This window comes from Lissotriton helveticus, chromosome 5_1 (assembly GCF_964261635.1).
Source record: "Lissotriton helveticus chromosome 5_1, aLisHel1.1, whole genome shotgun sequence".
Taxonomy (NCBI): domain Eukaryota; kingdom Metazoa; phylum Chordata; class Amphibia; order Caudata; family Salamandridae; genus Lissotriton; species Lissotriton helveticus.
Genome location: NC_136065.1, coordinates 761,481,407 through 761,498,210, shown reverse-complemented (window position 1 = coordinate 761,498,210; position 16,804 = coordinate 761,481,407). Strand labels below are relative to the sequence as shown.

The window sequence follows — 16,804 nt, the reverse complement described above, 5'->3', positions numbered from 1 at the left end:
TCATTATTATGGCCTAGCACATCTGATAGACTGTTTTGGCATGTCTTTTTAATAGCTCACGTAAAGCTGCCTTCGGGAACATGCTACTACCAAGTTTGGAGTTCTTCATGAAAAGGGATGATAAGCCGACAATAAAACATTCAACACATTTCACATAACTAATTCAGAGCATGCCTTATTTTTCCGGTCAGTTGAAAGAGTTTATCAGCTGCCTGCTGTCGCCCTCACATTAAAATGTTACCAAAGAATAAGTTGTGGACACTTCTGAGGACATCCCACTCTTCTACGAAAAGCTATGTAAGCAAAAACAGTGCAGCAAATGTTTGAAGGATGCCCTTTTTAACCGAAGACCTCATGTTGAAAACTAGCCAGTATAGTTGTCAATGATTTACTCTATATTGTTCTCAAATGAATTGCAAGACCTCTTATCTTTTCATAAGAGCTGTCAATGCAGGCATCTTATGTAAGGTCTCTAATGCTCCAATTAGGCTGTCATGGTATCTTCACTGCTTTAAAAATGACTTTGGAGATAAACAGAATAGGTGGAAAGCTAACTATGCAGCATATGTGGATGGGTAGAAATCATTATTCACCCAATTTCAAGCATAGCATAACCATATCAATAATCATTGTTTAACAACATTTTTGATGGAGATTCATAAGCGGTGGGAAGCGCGGTAAGTTTTGACATTTGGGTTCTATGAACAACCCAGGCACTACTCTGCTTAAAGTTTGCGAAAAAAACAAGCCATAGAGAGTTACAAAAAAATGATTCAAATACTTTGTAGTACGCTCACTTTGTACATACAATTCTGAAGTGGATATTTCGCTGCACACTTTCGAATCAATGAGATTATGTGCTTCAGTCTTATGGTGTGTGGTGTATTTCCATCAAATTGGAGGCAAACGATAACAATGTTCCCTGGAGGGAAACTATATCCAAAGATAGGGGCATCCGAGACAGGCTAAGGGCACAAGAAACTTAAAGGATCTTGAAGACGAAATTTGGCGGTCTACTTCGAGGACCTAAGCCAAACACCGAAGTGGAATAAAGATTGTCTTAGACAGTATGAACATACACCTTCTCAGGCACAGAAAAAAGCAATGTGCTTAGGACACAGTAGGCTCATTAGTGTCAGTCAGTATGCTATGGACAAATGCCACGGTCAATAAAATAGTGACCAAAGAATCATAATGTAAATGTAAAAGCATAAACTCTAGTAAAGCAGGGCTGCAGCTGTGTGGATAGCATCTTACATGGATAGTACATAAACATTAACGACCAAAGCTTGAAAAAAGTGAGCAACACGCTTTTACAACTAACTTTAACAGGCGATTCGGCACTGACTGTAATAGACACACCATTTGCTTCTAACAGTGAATAGAATATTAAGGTTTACATCTTAAAGGCGCCTGAAACCTTTTTTTTACCGTTGTAATTATTTTACATTTATTATCTTAGGGACTGTACATATTATCTGGCATTTAAACTATAAGTGAATTTTAGAGAGTAGGCAGGGAAATATTCAATACTTAATTTGGAAATGAATAAATGCCGGGGGCCACACTTTCCTCAGAAGGCCGCCTCTGCCGAATGTAAGGGTTGCTGAATATTTATTTATTTTTTCTTTTCTTTTCTTATAAAGCGCTAACAATCATCCGAGTAGGATATCACGGCGCTGTAATTGCTAAAGTGCGTGGACAGTTGGCATGGGTCGAGTTGGATTAATCTGGATGGGGGAAGAGGAAAGTTTTCAGATGTTTCCTGAATGCCAAGGGGCATTCTGTGAGTCGGAGGGCCACAGGCAGTTCGTTCCACTTGGATGCAGCAATGTGGGAGAAGGCTCGCTCTCCCATCCTGGCTCTCTTTACCCGAAGGGTTTTGGCACGTGCCGAGAATTGAGAGCGGAGGTTCTTGGTGGGAGCATAGAACTGAATCCTGTTTCTAAGAATAAGTGGGCCTGTATTGTGCAGCGCTCTGTGTGTTATACACATCATTTTAAAAGTTGCTCTTTGCTTCATTGGCAACCAATGGAGATCACGTAAACAGCTCTTGGCTGAGTCAAATTTTCTTTTCATGCAAATAGCCTTGGCCGCTGCGTTCTGCACCATTTGGAGCTTGCTGAAGAGATAGTCTGCCATGCCTACGAACAGGGAGTTTCCGTAGTCCAGCCTACTCATCAGGAGAGCCTGGACCAGGATCTTTCTGCACTCTATGGGAATCCAGGGAAAGACTCTTTTAAGCATTTTTAATATTGCAAAGCCTTTGCCGCATATGGTAGCTACGTGGGTTTTCATGGATAGAGAGGTGTCGATTGTTATTCCAAGATTCCTTGCTGTTGGTGTCGGAGCTGGTGGGGTACCCAGGGCTTCTGGCCACCAGCTGTTGTTCCACAATTGAGTGTGACCTCCGAAAAGCAGTATCTCTGATTTGTCTGCGTTTAGTTTAAGGCAGTGCTTGTGCATCCATTGAGCCAATTCAGAGAGACAGTTTAGTAACCTATCTTTGGGGTTGTTCCTCTCATCCAAGATTACAGTTAGTTGAGTGTCGTCGGCATAAGAACAGATTTCGACACCCCACTTTCTGCCTATTACAGCCAGGGAAGACACAAAAACGTTGAACAATGTTGGGCTTAGCGAGGCCCCCTGTGGGACCCCGTATTTGATGTTCTGGCGTGGGGATGAAAACTTGCCCATATGCACTGATTGTGTTCTATCCGATAGGAAGGACCGCAGCCATCTCTGTGCTCTGTCCCTAATGCACTTAGATGCTAAAGTTTCTAGGAACAGATTATGTGGGACGGTGTCGAATGCCGCCGAGAGATCCAATAGTATTAGGGCAACTGTTTTCCCCTGATCTACATGCATTCTGATGTTATCCAGCACGGCCAGGAGTGTTGTTTCCGTGCTGTTGTTGGCCCTAAAACCCGTTTGTGAGATATCTAGCAGGTTGTTTGCTTCAAGAAAACTGGCCAGTTGCCTGTTGACCAGTTTTTCTAGGACTTTCGACAGATAGGGAAGTTGAGATATGGGTCTGTAGTTGGCCGGGTTGTTGACATCAAGACCTGCTTTTTTTAGAAGGGGGTGACTGTGGCGTTCTTCCAGCTGGTTGGGAATTCGGCAGCTTCTAGCGAGTGATTCAGTACTTGAGTCACTGCTGGGCAGATTAATGGGATAAGGTGCCGAAAAATATGGTTGGGGCATGGGTCCAAAGGGGAGCCAGATTTCAAGCATAGCTTTGCCCACTTCCTCTTCAGAGAATGGGCCAAAGCTAGAACAGCAAGCTTGGGAGGCGGATGGCTCGTGGTCCACCGGGCTGCCCGAATTGGGGTTGGAAAATGATGAGTAGATCTTGTCTATTTTTTCACAAAAAAAGTTATTCATTTTGTCGCATCCTGCTTGTGAGGGAGTCAAATTAGATGAGAGACTGGTAGGACTGCATAGCTCTTTTACTATTTTAAAAAGCTCTTTGGAGGAGTCTTTATTTTCTATAATTCTACGAGAAAAATAGTCCTTTTTTGCCTTCCTAATGGCTTTGGTATATCGTGAAAGTTCTTTCTTGTATGCCATCCTAGTTTCTTGAGTTCTTGTTAATCTCCATTTGTGTTCTAGCATTGTACATTTCCTTTTTAATGTCTTTAGTTCTTGCCCGTACCAATTTTCTGACATATCAAGGATGTCTAGTCTTTATTTTAAATCTTGCCTCTTTCATCCGCTAATATACTCGCCCTGCCCCTCATCTCTCACTCTTATAGGTTCAGTTCAATCCCTGCTTTCTGCCATTGTTACGTTTTCCTTCTTTCTCTTGCTTTTTCCCTGTGCTGCTTTTCTCCCTCTTGTTCTGGGTCCAAAGTCTGATTATCAAAAATATGGCATGGTCCACAAAAGAAAGTGCTGGTGGACCTTACCTGCAACCACCGGCTCAAATTAGGCAATGGAAATATTAATATAGTGGAAACAATCTTTAACACTGAATCCACTGTAAGAAAAGCATGGTCGTCATGGGAATTTAAGGGAATTTTGCCTTTATTGCTCCAGAATCAGCAGTTACACTTTGACAAATGTTGGGCTATTCCACACATTATGAGAAATTGTAATGAGATTGTGAAGACAATAAAATTGCCCTTATTTATTACCAATGCACAATCCTAACCTTTTGAAAAGGAGGCAGATGGTGCAGCATATCATTACAGTGCTTGTACTAAATCTAAGAAAACAATATCTCTGAGGGGTATATAGTTGTGTGCAAATGACCAACATTTTTTATTGTCTTGCAGAGTAATAGAAGTACACAGTTTGGCTTCAATATTTTTAACTTTCAGACATTCTCCAAAATGATAATTGTGTTTCTTAAAACGTAGAACTAAGAAGTGTCATTTGAAAAAAGTAAAATTATCTTCTATTGGTTTGTAATTTACAGAAAAGTGATTGTACCGACACATAATACCCTTAAGAAAGAAACAGTACCCAAATGTATTTAATAATAAATACAGCAATTAAATTCTCTTTAAAAATATTTTCATTTTCAACCAGGCTTGTTTTTAAAAATGGCTAATCCTAAACCAAATAGTAAAGTGTGCTTACATACGAAATCACACTTCGGAAACAGCAGCAGGGCTAGAGGAGTGAATTTATAATTTGGTCCAGATGGATGTACAGGAATGCAAGCAAAAGCATTTCACAGATCAGGAATTAAGTGGGGTAACAGATTCTGGAGTCCAGTGGCCATATGATTTTACTATTAAAATTGGAGTGCTAGGTGCCTAAAACATAACGCAGAGGGAATACATCAAGCAGTTAAGAGTTTAAAGGTGTTCCATGTGAAAACAAATCCTGAAAAACAGAGTACAACAACTAAAGTAAAAAATATAGATTGCCAAAGGCTCGATTTACTATCTACACATAAAAAAGTCACTGTGATTGAAATTTCTAATTTCATTCAAATCCATTTCACACCATCCGGAGGGTAGGACTGGTTTACTATTTGAATTCCTCTTCTAGGATCATTGGTGTAACAGCTTTAGAGTGGTGTTAGTTCATGCTTACATTCGAGTAAAGAAATATGAACGTTAAGTCGGGATTTGGCAGTCTGCACCTTGAAGTAGATGTTGTTGCAGTCTGTGTTATCATATCATCACTAAACGTTTAAAAAACATAGCTTGAACTATATTCCACATGGCAAAATCAAAATATCACACCAAACATAATGATACACCTCTAGCAGGAAAAGGATAAAGCAAAATAAAACTTACGTTTGTGACAAAGCTTTTTATAAGCTTTTGCAAAGTAAACGCAATATTGGCAAAACCCCAAATTGCTATTTAAAGTGTTTTATATGCTTGCATTTTGATGAGGCAAGTAAGAAGGCACTGCAGTAGTAAACTATTTTCATAAATTTGCTGTGATGTTTCGAATTTTTTTGTAGTCTCTGAAATGACTATTTGAGGCTGGGTGGAAGCAAAGCAGGAAAGAGAACCTGGGGACCTTTAGTTAATTCTTCACACTTCCAGATTCAATTCCTTACATGTAAACGTACCAAGGTAATGCGACCCAAATTGTTTGTTCGAGTCACATCACCAAATGCAGTATATCATTATAGCTGCAGAACCTCCAGCAGTATAGATTGTGACACAACAGATCCTTTTCCAGGTAAAGGGGGAAGAGGGTACACATCAACTACCTTTTAGACTGGTTTACACTGCCCCCCTGTGGCATGGGGCAGGTTGATTGCGGTATCGGCTGAATCGGCGGCAGCATGCGTTCCTGAAGACTCCGTGCTTTTCGTGTACAGATTTGCAGCTTCTTATCAGCTAGGGATCTGCTGTGAGTGCTAGATCTGGCATCATGCATGGCAAGTCTGAGTTTAGCTAAAATGCAAAAGAAAACATAGCAGAAACACACACACAAACAAAACAAAAAGAAATAATAAAAAAAAGATGCAGCAGGGAGCATATACATGAAAACATGCAGTATCGCCACAAGAAACAAGTAGCGGCTCTCCATTCGAATCAAGAATGGACATTAATATGTTAGCAATGCACCTGAGCAGATTATTCAAACCAAAGTAATCCACATGAAAATATAGTAGAGGTGTGGGTTTAGCCGCAAGGTTTCTGTATTAGAAATGGGGTTTGGGGAAGAATGTGACTCTACATACACAAATTACCTACAATTTCATATTCTAAGCTTGTTTTGTTCATTAACGCGAATGAGATTGGTGAATAGGTTTCAAATGAGTCAGGCCTTCATTTTATGTTACTTTTTTAAAGGAATGTAAGATGGGATTTAAAAGTTTCTTGGTGGGAAGGCAAATGGGAAATCATTTAGCCAATGTTCAGCTCCCACTCGCTAAGTGTGCAATGTAGGGATTGGATTTCATAAAGGTATTTCCCATTGCTCAAATATGCTTAGTTAAACAATAATCGTTTATCAAAGTTATCACATTTCAAAAGGCATGGGTTAGCATAACATTTGTTACACCCAACACAGAAAGCCACACAAGTAAAATTTAAACACAAATCCGAATAAGCCTGCATAAATACACCACGACTTTTAAAAACGAAGAATGATTTAGGAAAAAATACAAATGGTGCAGCGTGATTACTTTACCAAGTTTTTGCAGTAAACTGTCCATAGGTCGTCGTTAAATGTAAGGGATGATTTTTATAAGTCAATTGTCACAAAAGTAATATAAACCAAAGTCAACATGCAGTTAGTGGTGACTGATTTGATCATTTCTACATCCCATCCTCTGGTTAAGCTTTTTGATAACGTAACATTTCAATATTATTATTTTTTTTTACACAAAATCATAACATGACCATGTATTACATATTATGAACAAACATTTTGAGGCACACGCTCATCGGTGGTGATTGTAATAAAACATATCACAAGGAATGTATGGCACTGGTACTCCAGAATTACAACTGCAAAAAACAGGAATAAACTAAAGCAGAATCAAAATAGGACACCTTGAATCTGAAACCACACTGTAACATTGAGACTATCCACTCTATGTAGATACTGCTTTTCCAACATGCTTAGTAATTGACAGAATCCGTAGAATAATGCGCTCCATGATTACATTCCTTTCATTTATTATTTGGACCAACGTACCACCAGGGCTTATTATGAGCCTCATGTACACATTTTAGTGATTGTGATTTCCAAATTATGATCTTTTGCAAATTCACACTTAGGAAATCTAAATTCCTAATGTATAAAATCCATTGATTTTCATTTAGCGATTTCTAATGGAGTCAGAATTGACCTACCTCATGAATATTAATGAGGTAGGTTGCAATTTGTGACCCATTAGGAATTGCGGCCATCACAGGGATGTGGCCCTGCTGCGGTCGGCAGACTACCATGTCTATGATTGCTTTTTATTAAAGCAAACTTTTTTTAAATGCAGCCAGTTTCCTTCAAAGAAAAAGGGAACTGTTTAAAAACAAGTTTCATTTTTAGGTTGAGCCTAGGCCTGCGCTGTCTGGAAGATCTGTTGTATGTACTTTGTGGGATGTGGAGATCAGCCCTAGGACTTGTCTGCTTCTGTTTGTTTTGGGACTTTTTTTCTGTTGAACTGCCTGTATTTAACTGTCTTGATAGAAAACGACCAGCAGAGGTGAGTAAAATACCAAAATTGCTTTCTGCTTGTTCATCTACCTATAATTGACTGTCTTGATACAAAACGACCAATAAAATACCAGAATTGCTTTCTACTTAGGGGCTTTCTTTTTCTATTTCGCTGGCAACTGCCTCTATTTATCTTTCTTGATAGAAAACGACCAGCAGAGGTCAATAAAATACCAGAATCACTTTAGAATTCCCTGGTTTCCAGGCAATAGAAACTTGTATTCAACGAGCACCCGTAGATGATAATATTTTTTTCAAATCTTGTATTTTCAGTGAAATGACCACAGAAGAGGCGTGATTTTAAATTAAAACCAGAGCTTTAGACAATACAATTTCCCACTGATAGGCAGTATTTCTCACCATGTGTTCCCATACCTGGCATGTTCCGCAGTTTGGTGCTTACTTTCCTTCCATGTTAAAGAACAATAGATGTTTCAGCACCCAGGCTAATGTGCTGCAAAGCTAAATACATATAAGGTCCCAAAGGCGAAACCAATTGCATTGCATTCCCTGTCCAAACTCCATTGGCTCCCAGTCAAGGAGAGGATTAAGTTCAGGACCCTCTGCTATGCCCACTGCATCGCGCAGGACAAGGGCCCTAAATACCTAAAAAATTTCCTGACCATACACCGCCCGACCCGGAATCTAAGGTCATCTGGCACGATGTTATTCAAACTCCCCCGAATCATCAGAGCCAAAATGGGAGGAAAATCCTTCAGATATCTAGCCTCTAAACACTGGAATGCGCTCCCACTCCACCTGCGTATGGAACCATCCAAACAGAGATTTAGGACAAAATTAAAAACTTATTTGTTCCCCAACATGTAATCTCTTTCTGAGCTCCTTTGCCACAGCTCCTCTGGACTCCTGTATTGTATTAGCAGTTAGCGCGGGGACACACAGTCTTGTGCAGCCAGGCGCTTTATAAATGTTTTATTATTCTTCTTCTTCTTATTATTATTATTATTATTGCAAATGCTTGTTTTAAGAGTAGGCAGTGGTCCCTTGCCCACTACTCTTAAAAATACTTTTTTCAACATTCACAAAGGGGAAATCGTCCCATGAGGACCATTTCCAATTTGCAAATGATTAAGACCACCCTTGAGGTGTGGGTAAAAAATAAAACTATTGCGACCGTTATTTGTTGGCAAAACATTCCTACATAGCATTGTGATTCAGTATTAGAAGGGGCACCCTAAACAAGTCCCTTCCAAATACTGAATTGCTAAACACAAATTGTGATTCAGTACCATGTTAACGAATTGCAATCTGTGCTCTGTACATATGGAAAAGCATTTTTGCAGTTGGTAATGGCCCCATTCGGCAAATCAGGCAGTTTCCAGCCGTAAAAATTCTTGTGCACATATGGCCCTTTACGACTTAGTGTGGGCCGGTTTTGTGGTTGTATATGAATTATTTTTTTAATTCTTTCCTATTGATGACCACTTAATACATATAATCATTTTATAAGCATTATCAGAAAGGAATGTGTCTTCATCCGAACATCTTGATACAACCCATCATAAATACATGTTTATGAAACAATCTGTTTGGCCAAACTTTACTCAACCTGGAAAGGGCCATGGTCCTGGTCCAGTCGTGGGCGTTCGCAGAGTCCTCACCTGAAATCGTTCCATTTACCCCATATCTGAGTTCACTTTTTAGGGCACCCCCTCGATTCGTATATTGGCGCTCCATTAGCATGTACCAATCCATGTCTCTCTGCCATGCTATGAATGTTGGTGTCTCCTTGGCTCCTCACATTTTGGCGATATTGCACTTTGCAATCATATTACCCAATGTTACCCAAATCTGCCCTTGACTATTTAGATATGTGGGTCCCCATACATTCAATAAGCACAATTTTATACTAGGTTCTACTTTAACCTCCATTACTTACTCCATACATTTACCCAGATCTAACCAGTATTTCTGGATATGCACACATTCCCAGATGATTTGTGTGATGTTGCCCACCTGCTCACAACGTCTCACGCTCCCAGGATCGGTTCTGTAGCCCATCTTCACAAGTGCAGGGCCACTAAGGTACATTCTGTGGAGGATTTTGAGTTACACCAGGCTAAGTCTAGAGGAGATCGCAATTTCACAGGGGGAGGGCAAGGCCTCCATCCATTCCTCATCCTCAATTCCAGCTATGTCATGTTCCCATCGACTTCGGAGCTGAATCAAGGGGTCCGACATATTATTGATTTGTTTCTTGTATGTCATGGAAATGGATTTCCTCTGTATGTGTTCGTCTAGGACTCTGTCTTCAAGCGGAGAGGATTCTGGGGGGGACTCCCCCTTGGGGATTATTGCTCGAAGTGCTTGCTGTATCTGAAGATACCTAAAGTGTTCTTTACTTGCCATTTCATACTCAGTCTGAAGCTGTGGGAAGAAGACTACATCACCCGCATTCCACAAATCTACGACCTAGGAGATTCCTCCATTGTACCATCCCATTGTTAGCTTCTGTATGGAGATTCGGGGTGGTTTATCGCCCCACAAAAGTTCAATTTAAAAGCTTTCTATAGCTCTAAAGTAGTCAAAACCGACCAAGCATGGAGAATTCTGCAATCCATATAAAAAACGTGCTACGGGAATCATTTTAAAGAGCGCTGCGTGCCCCAGCAGTGACCGTGGGAGTGTCTTCCAGTGGGCAATATCACATTCAAGTCTCTGTAATGGAGGGAAGAGGTTGCACTCATAGAATCTAGTCGGGTCGCCGTTGATGTAAATCCACAGGTATCTAAACCCTTCAACCGCCTCAGTGATGGTATATCCCTTGGGTAGGGGGGTGAATCTAACATGGAGGACATAAATTACGGATTTTGTCTAGGCTGTATATGGATTAGTGTAGTAAATATCTTAATATAAAGACTAGGAGGAAGTAGTAGGCAGCACTATGCAGATGACAGTAGGCAGGACAGGTCTTAGCGCTCGTGGCACCCGGTGCCCTCACTACCACCCGGCAAGAGTGCCCCTCATCTCTCCATAGCCCCTCTCACATACATTTAATTTGTTTTAAAGGTAAAGGATGGCTTTCCTAATCCATTCAGTTATCCCAATAAAATATAGACCTGTCCTTTGCAGCAGGCATAGTAACCCTCTGCGCTACGTTATGGTGAGTCAAATCAGCCACTAGACAAAACTCCATTTCTCTTTCTCTACCAGGAACATTATTCATTACAGTTATCTTCAAATTTTTATTGCTGGCTAAAGCTGGATGCACAATGAACTTCTGCAGTGGGTGCTTTTAAATCATAACCAATTGCTAAAGACAGCGCCCCGAGGTCTGTGCCTCTCTCTGGATCAACACCCAGTGTGGCCACACAGGTTGCACCCCCCCTAAAGCCAGCCCTGACAGTAGGTTGTTGTGGGTGCAAATAGCAGAACACAGTAGATGTCTCACACAGTATGCAAAGAGCTGCATCAAGTCATATTTTACTGGAGTACCATGGCAGGTGGTGCAGCTCTAAAATGAAAATAAATCAACTGCCAACAGACCGACCACGCCTGCGACACATACCTTTCCAAAGTTCCCTAGTCTCCTACTTTATTCTGCCATTTGTCACGCGGGCACTGATTGCACAAATAAAGATCAATTGCCAAAACCCACCTGAAGCTCCAATAGCATTTAAGTCTCTGAAAGTAGGGTGGGTGGACCAGTTGGCAAGTAAGTTGTTGTCACTTGCCAAAGCTGTGAGAACTCTCCGACAGTGGTAGCTTGCACAGGTAAGAGAGGTGAGGCGTGCTGGGGTAGTAGTGGCGGAAGTCGACAGACGTCGAGATAAGTAATAATAAATATAATACACTTACTCTGCTCTCGCAGCATCACCGCAAGTAAGTTGTTTGATTTATTTACCTAATTTTACCTATCCCATCGTCTGTTGACTTTCACCGCCCCGGCCTCGTCCCACCCCACCGCCACACTGCTCTTACTTGTGCAAGCCTCTACTACGCTCCAAGGATGTATTGGAGAGATGCTAACAGCTTAGCAGGCTCCGTCATGCAGTGCTGTATGGGGATGCTAAAACAAAAGAGGAGGAGTTACTATGTGAGGCACAAAAACAAGTTATTGTTTATTATACGTTTTCTTCCTTTTATAGCAAAAGTGTCTAAATGTTTTGAAAAAAAAGATTTATGTTTACAGGAAGAAGATCATTTCCCAGCTCTTTATGAACCATTTTTTCACCTTCAATACTGAAAAAAGCATCTTGACTGGATTCCCTACCAAATCAATATTTAAACTCAAGAGAGTCAAAAGCATCCTTTCTGTCTCTTGTTCATCTGAAGCAACATGACTACATCACGCCTGCACTAAAGGCCCCCTACAGGCTCCATATAAAGGAAACCGCACATTATAAATTAATTTACCTTGTCCACAAAGTCTTACGTGGCTGAGCTCCAATTTACCTATCAAATCGTTTGTACCTTTTCTTTCCACCAAATGTTTATTGTCTTTCAAAATTAGCTTTTTGCCAGTCCCTCCAACTTATTACAATAAAATCGGATGAATGACACTTCATGATAAGGCTCATCTCTCCGGAGGTCTCAACTTAGGTCTTACACATGGGCTCTTTCTGAAATTCAGGAAATGGCTAAAAGAACAAAGTACTTACCTTTGGTAATGTTCTTTCTCGTAGAGGATATATCTAACAGCATATTATTCATCTTTCGAATACTTCCCCAAACGTCAGACTGGAGCCAGTATTTTGTAACAGTACCCCTTGCATACCGGCGGGTGGTGCCGGTGGCTCGGCATTGACGTTGTTCTACGCTGAATGTGACATGGTTTTCTCAGTTGACCTTGCTGTCTGACAATAGTGCCTCATGAACATATAGAGTGACACCCACATTGCAGCCTGACAGATATCTAGAACATGCACCACATGGGCCAATGCATTGATATCAGCATTGGCTCTGGTTGAATAAGCCTGTACCCCTTCAGCAGGCTGTTATTCAGCAAATGTGCAGCAGATCTTCATGCAGAGTACAATCCAGATTGAGCTGGACCTTTTCTGCACAGCTTTGACTTTCTTTGCTCCAGTGAACCTGATAAAGAGCTGATTGTCCACCTGGTGTTCTTTGGAATGACTGATATAGAAGTGGAGGGCACTTTTAGGATCTAAGTAAGTAAAGAAACCAATAGCAAGCTTCTATATAATTACATGACAATATTCTAGGTACAAAAATACTGCAGTAACCACATTACATACCATACAATAAATGACTCCCTAATAATAAAGTAATGTATATTTTCATTTATTAAATCTCTTTTTGATTCAATTGATTAAATGTTTTTGTTTACAAAAGATATATATTAGCAAAAATTGACAACAACATTGGTGAATAAATAAATTAGATACAAACATGGAATGTAGAGAAAGTATATTATCAAATTAATACAATCAATCCTCATTTCCAAAAACTTGACATAAATTTAGGACAAGCAGTTAAGAAGAACTTGATGGAGGCAAGCGGTAGATGAAAAACTACGCGCGTTTCGGCATTACTGCCTTCATCAGGAAACCGTCTATTGCAAAAAATCTTGGGATTAAAGATATGAGCAGCAATAAACCGTCGATTACTCGTCACCAAATTGACACCAAAAAGTTGATAATAGAAGAAATTCTCGTGCTTGCAAATGACTCTCTATGCTGATCATAAACGATAAGCACACCTGAAAAAGAGTATACATCAGCTCAGTGCTGTAGAATTCAAGGGAAAATATGTTTCGCTCCTGTAGTTAGCTCTAAGCGCTGAGTATATAGTTGGGGCAAATTTATAAGTACTCGCCGTACGTTTCAGTTTATTCTGGAGTTGAAAGATAAACTTGGGGTGTAACACTATCCTGCAACGCACTCTCTATTTAGGTCTTGGCTTTGGATATAGACATGATGAAAACAAGCCAAATCGGTACTTTCTGGAGCTTCTAGTCTCCATATAAGTGTGGCGGCAACCGCCTGGGTGTCAGCGCTTAGCGTCCTTCATGTAAATAACCAACCAGTGAAGCCTTTACTCTTTCTTAGAGGGGTGAGGTGGAACAAAGAACACAGAAAGGGTGATGGTCTGACCAATGTGAAATGGAGTCACCCCCTTTGGAATAAATGAAGCAAATGTCTCGAGGATCAGGTTGTCCGGGTAGGACATAGTGTAAGGCAAATTAACAGAAAGAGCCGGAAGCTCTCTAACCCACTGTGCCAATGTTATTTCATCAAGAAAGAATGTCATGAGTGAGAGGGTAAGGATCTGAGAGCAAAAATGTGGAGTGTCTCAAAAGGCATAAATATTAGGAATGGGAGGTCCGAATTTAAGTTCCATTGGGGCTTAACAAAAGGAAAAGGGGGTAACATATGTTGCAATCATTTGTGAAACAGTATATGAACCTGATCAAAGGCAGAAAGAGCCAACAAGTACCCTTCAACATTGCACAAAGCAAGGCCTGTGTGGACTAGGAACAGCACAGACAACAAAACTTCGGACAGTTTGGCCTGGAATGGGTCAATCTGTTTATAAGGATGACAGGCATGTACAGATTTGGTTGAGGGACGCCTAGCTGCCTAGACGGCACCAATCACTTCTGCAGGAAGGCTGTAAGTATTCAACGGCCACCGCTAAATCTGAAAGCATGTCTGTGGAGAATGGGCAGGAGCAGGACCTTTCCCTGCTGCTGTGATAGGAGATCCTCATGAAGGGGCAGCCTGATCAGAGGACAGATGCTCCTTACCAGAAGTTGGGGACCATACTCTACATGCCCAGTCTGGACGGACAAGATGACTTGGGTCATACAGGAGTCTTGAGTTCTATACTATGCGGAACGCTGAACAATTATAGGGAGCAAGGGATACTGAATATCGTACCATTATGTGTGTTACTTGTATAGAACACTTATTATCAAGTCCCTCTCCGAAAATTGCTCACCTGTAAAGGCTAGCCACCAATATTAGCCCCTCATGTTTCACTATGTACAAAAGAATAGAGAGGCAACTTTCCAAAGATAAAAACAAAAAACATAACACAGTCCAATGCTGTATTTGTAACATAAAGATAATTAGCTAGGTCTTTTCTTTGTTTGTTGTGATTCTTTTCTTTGATTTCTTCTTAAAATGTAAAAGACAGCTCAGCACAGCCAACACGTTTCGCCCAATATTTCGGCTTATTCAGGGATGCAAGCATGACAAACACGACTGTCAATACTCTTAAATATACACATATAAGTTGTACACAGACATACAGACGAATACAAACAATACTATACAGTATCTAAACTGCAGACATCAGAATTGTTTTGAGCGTTACAAAACCCAAAGAAAAAGAAATATTGTATTAGAGTAACAGTTATTACATGATGTATATATCCTACATCATACGACTCAAAGAGGGGAAAAAACACCTAATTTTTCCCATTTATATCTTTGGTATCACCAATAGGCCCTTGGACAAACTTTTAATTAGAGAGTTAAAAAAGAAAAGACTATACCACATAATGTTTTCAATACTTCCTGTACTGTACACATGTGTTTAAAACTGTTGTATATGTGTTCTTCTGCTCTTTCGCCTCTAATTATTCAATATAAAGGAACTGAGGAACCTAAAAATGGCTTTGAAAGAGACTCCCCGTAATAGGTCACTGGTGGCCATTTGCCACAATAACTATAAAAGTGGTCTTAAGGAATGGCGGTCCCTACTACAAAAAACAGGCCTGGGATGAGCTGATACAAGCTAGTGAACTAAAAGGTAGTACCCTCTTTTGGAAGGGTCCTTGTTTTTCTGAACTGAATTTAGGTCATTATATAACTTCTGACCAATGGAAGGATAATTTCCAGGCGATTTATAATCATGGGGATGGCGAACTATGTATAAAACGTTTTAGTGCCCCTCCCATGTGAGGCGCATATTAACTTTCTTTTTCATGAGGTTAAAATTGGTATTGAGGGACTGTCGCAGGATAAGGCTTCAGGTCCGATGGGATTCCCTCGTACCTGTTTCAGAACAATATAGATGTGTGTGCCCCGGTCCTGACTAGGATATTAAATGCAGCAGTGTCATCATCCATGCTCCATTTCTGGTCTACTGCCAATATTGTCCCTGTCTTCAAGAAGGGTGACAGGGATAACCCTCATTGTTAGCTCCCCATATCCCTGATAGACTCTACTGTTAAGGTGATAGGTCGGGTTTTACTAAATATGCTATCTGACTGGGAAGATAACATTCTAATTGTTTCAGAGGTTCAATATGGCTTCAGGATATGTAAATCAACAGTAGGCTAATGCCTAAACCTTTATCTTTTAATATCTAAAATTTCAATTGCCAAAGCAAGCTCTATCAATCTAGGTTTTATGGACCTCACTGCAGGGTTCGATAGAGTGAAACGCAGTAAATTGTGGTTGCTACTAGATGAGTTAGGCGTTGAGCACGCAATAATAAATGTTTTAATTACTCTCTATGCCCATACATCAGCTATAGACCGTTTTACTCAAGGGGGGGAGTCACTGATAATTTTAAATATTCAAGAGGTGTGCGTCAAGGGTGCATTCTTGCCCCTTTTTTATTTTTTATTTACATGATATATTAATGAGTTAGAATCTACCCTGATATCACTGCAGGCTGATACTACGAGAATAGGCAGTAGACCAGTGCCAATTCTTTTGTATGCAGATGATGCTGTGCTCATAGCACGTACCACCAGAGCATTACAAGTCCTAATTGATGGGGTTGTTTCCTTCATGAATGGACTGGTCCTGTCCCCAAATTTTACTAAGTCGTTTGTGATGGAGCTAGGATGCTGAGGGACCAGCTTAAAAACCTACAAGCAAGGCACCTTCAGCCGATCCAAAGGCCCGGCCTTCACATCTCTTGGTGTTCTATTTGACGGCAAATTAAATTGAAATAACCTGAGGGAAGAGAAGCTAAGGAACATGAAAAAAGCCCTGGGAGCTATTGGAAATTATGCACACATATTGGTCACATGGTCTCCGGGGGTGATCATAAAATTATACCATTCCTTCTGTATTTACAAGTCCTTGTACAGGAGTGAGATTTGGGGTTACATGGCAGCTGACAAATTACAGACAGTGCAAATTGAATTTTTAAGACAGATCTTAAAAGTCCCTCAGGGAACCCCCGCTTACTCTGTACATGAGGTGTTAAGTATATCACTGAT

General features: G+C 40.5%; 1 protein-coding gene across 2 annotated transcripts in view; it reads right to left on the bottom strand.

Moving 5' to 3' along the window:
* USP54 (ubiquitin specific peptidase 54) overlaps positions 1-16,804 on the bottom strand; it is a 2,015,813-nt gene that overhangs the window by 444,268 nt on the left and 1,554,741 nt on the right. For both annotated transcript variants that reach the window (XM_078643238.1, XM_078643239.1), the window contains exon 18: positions 5,681-5,867. In XM_078643238.1, the coding sequence (XP_078499364.1) occupies positions 5,681-5,867 (187 nt within the window). The remainder of the gene's footprint in view (positions 1-5,680; positions 5,868-16,804) is intronic.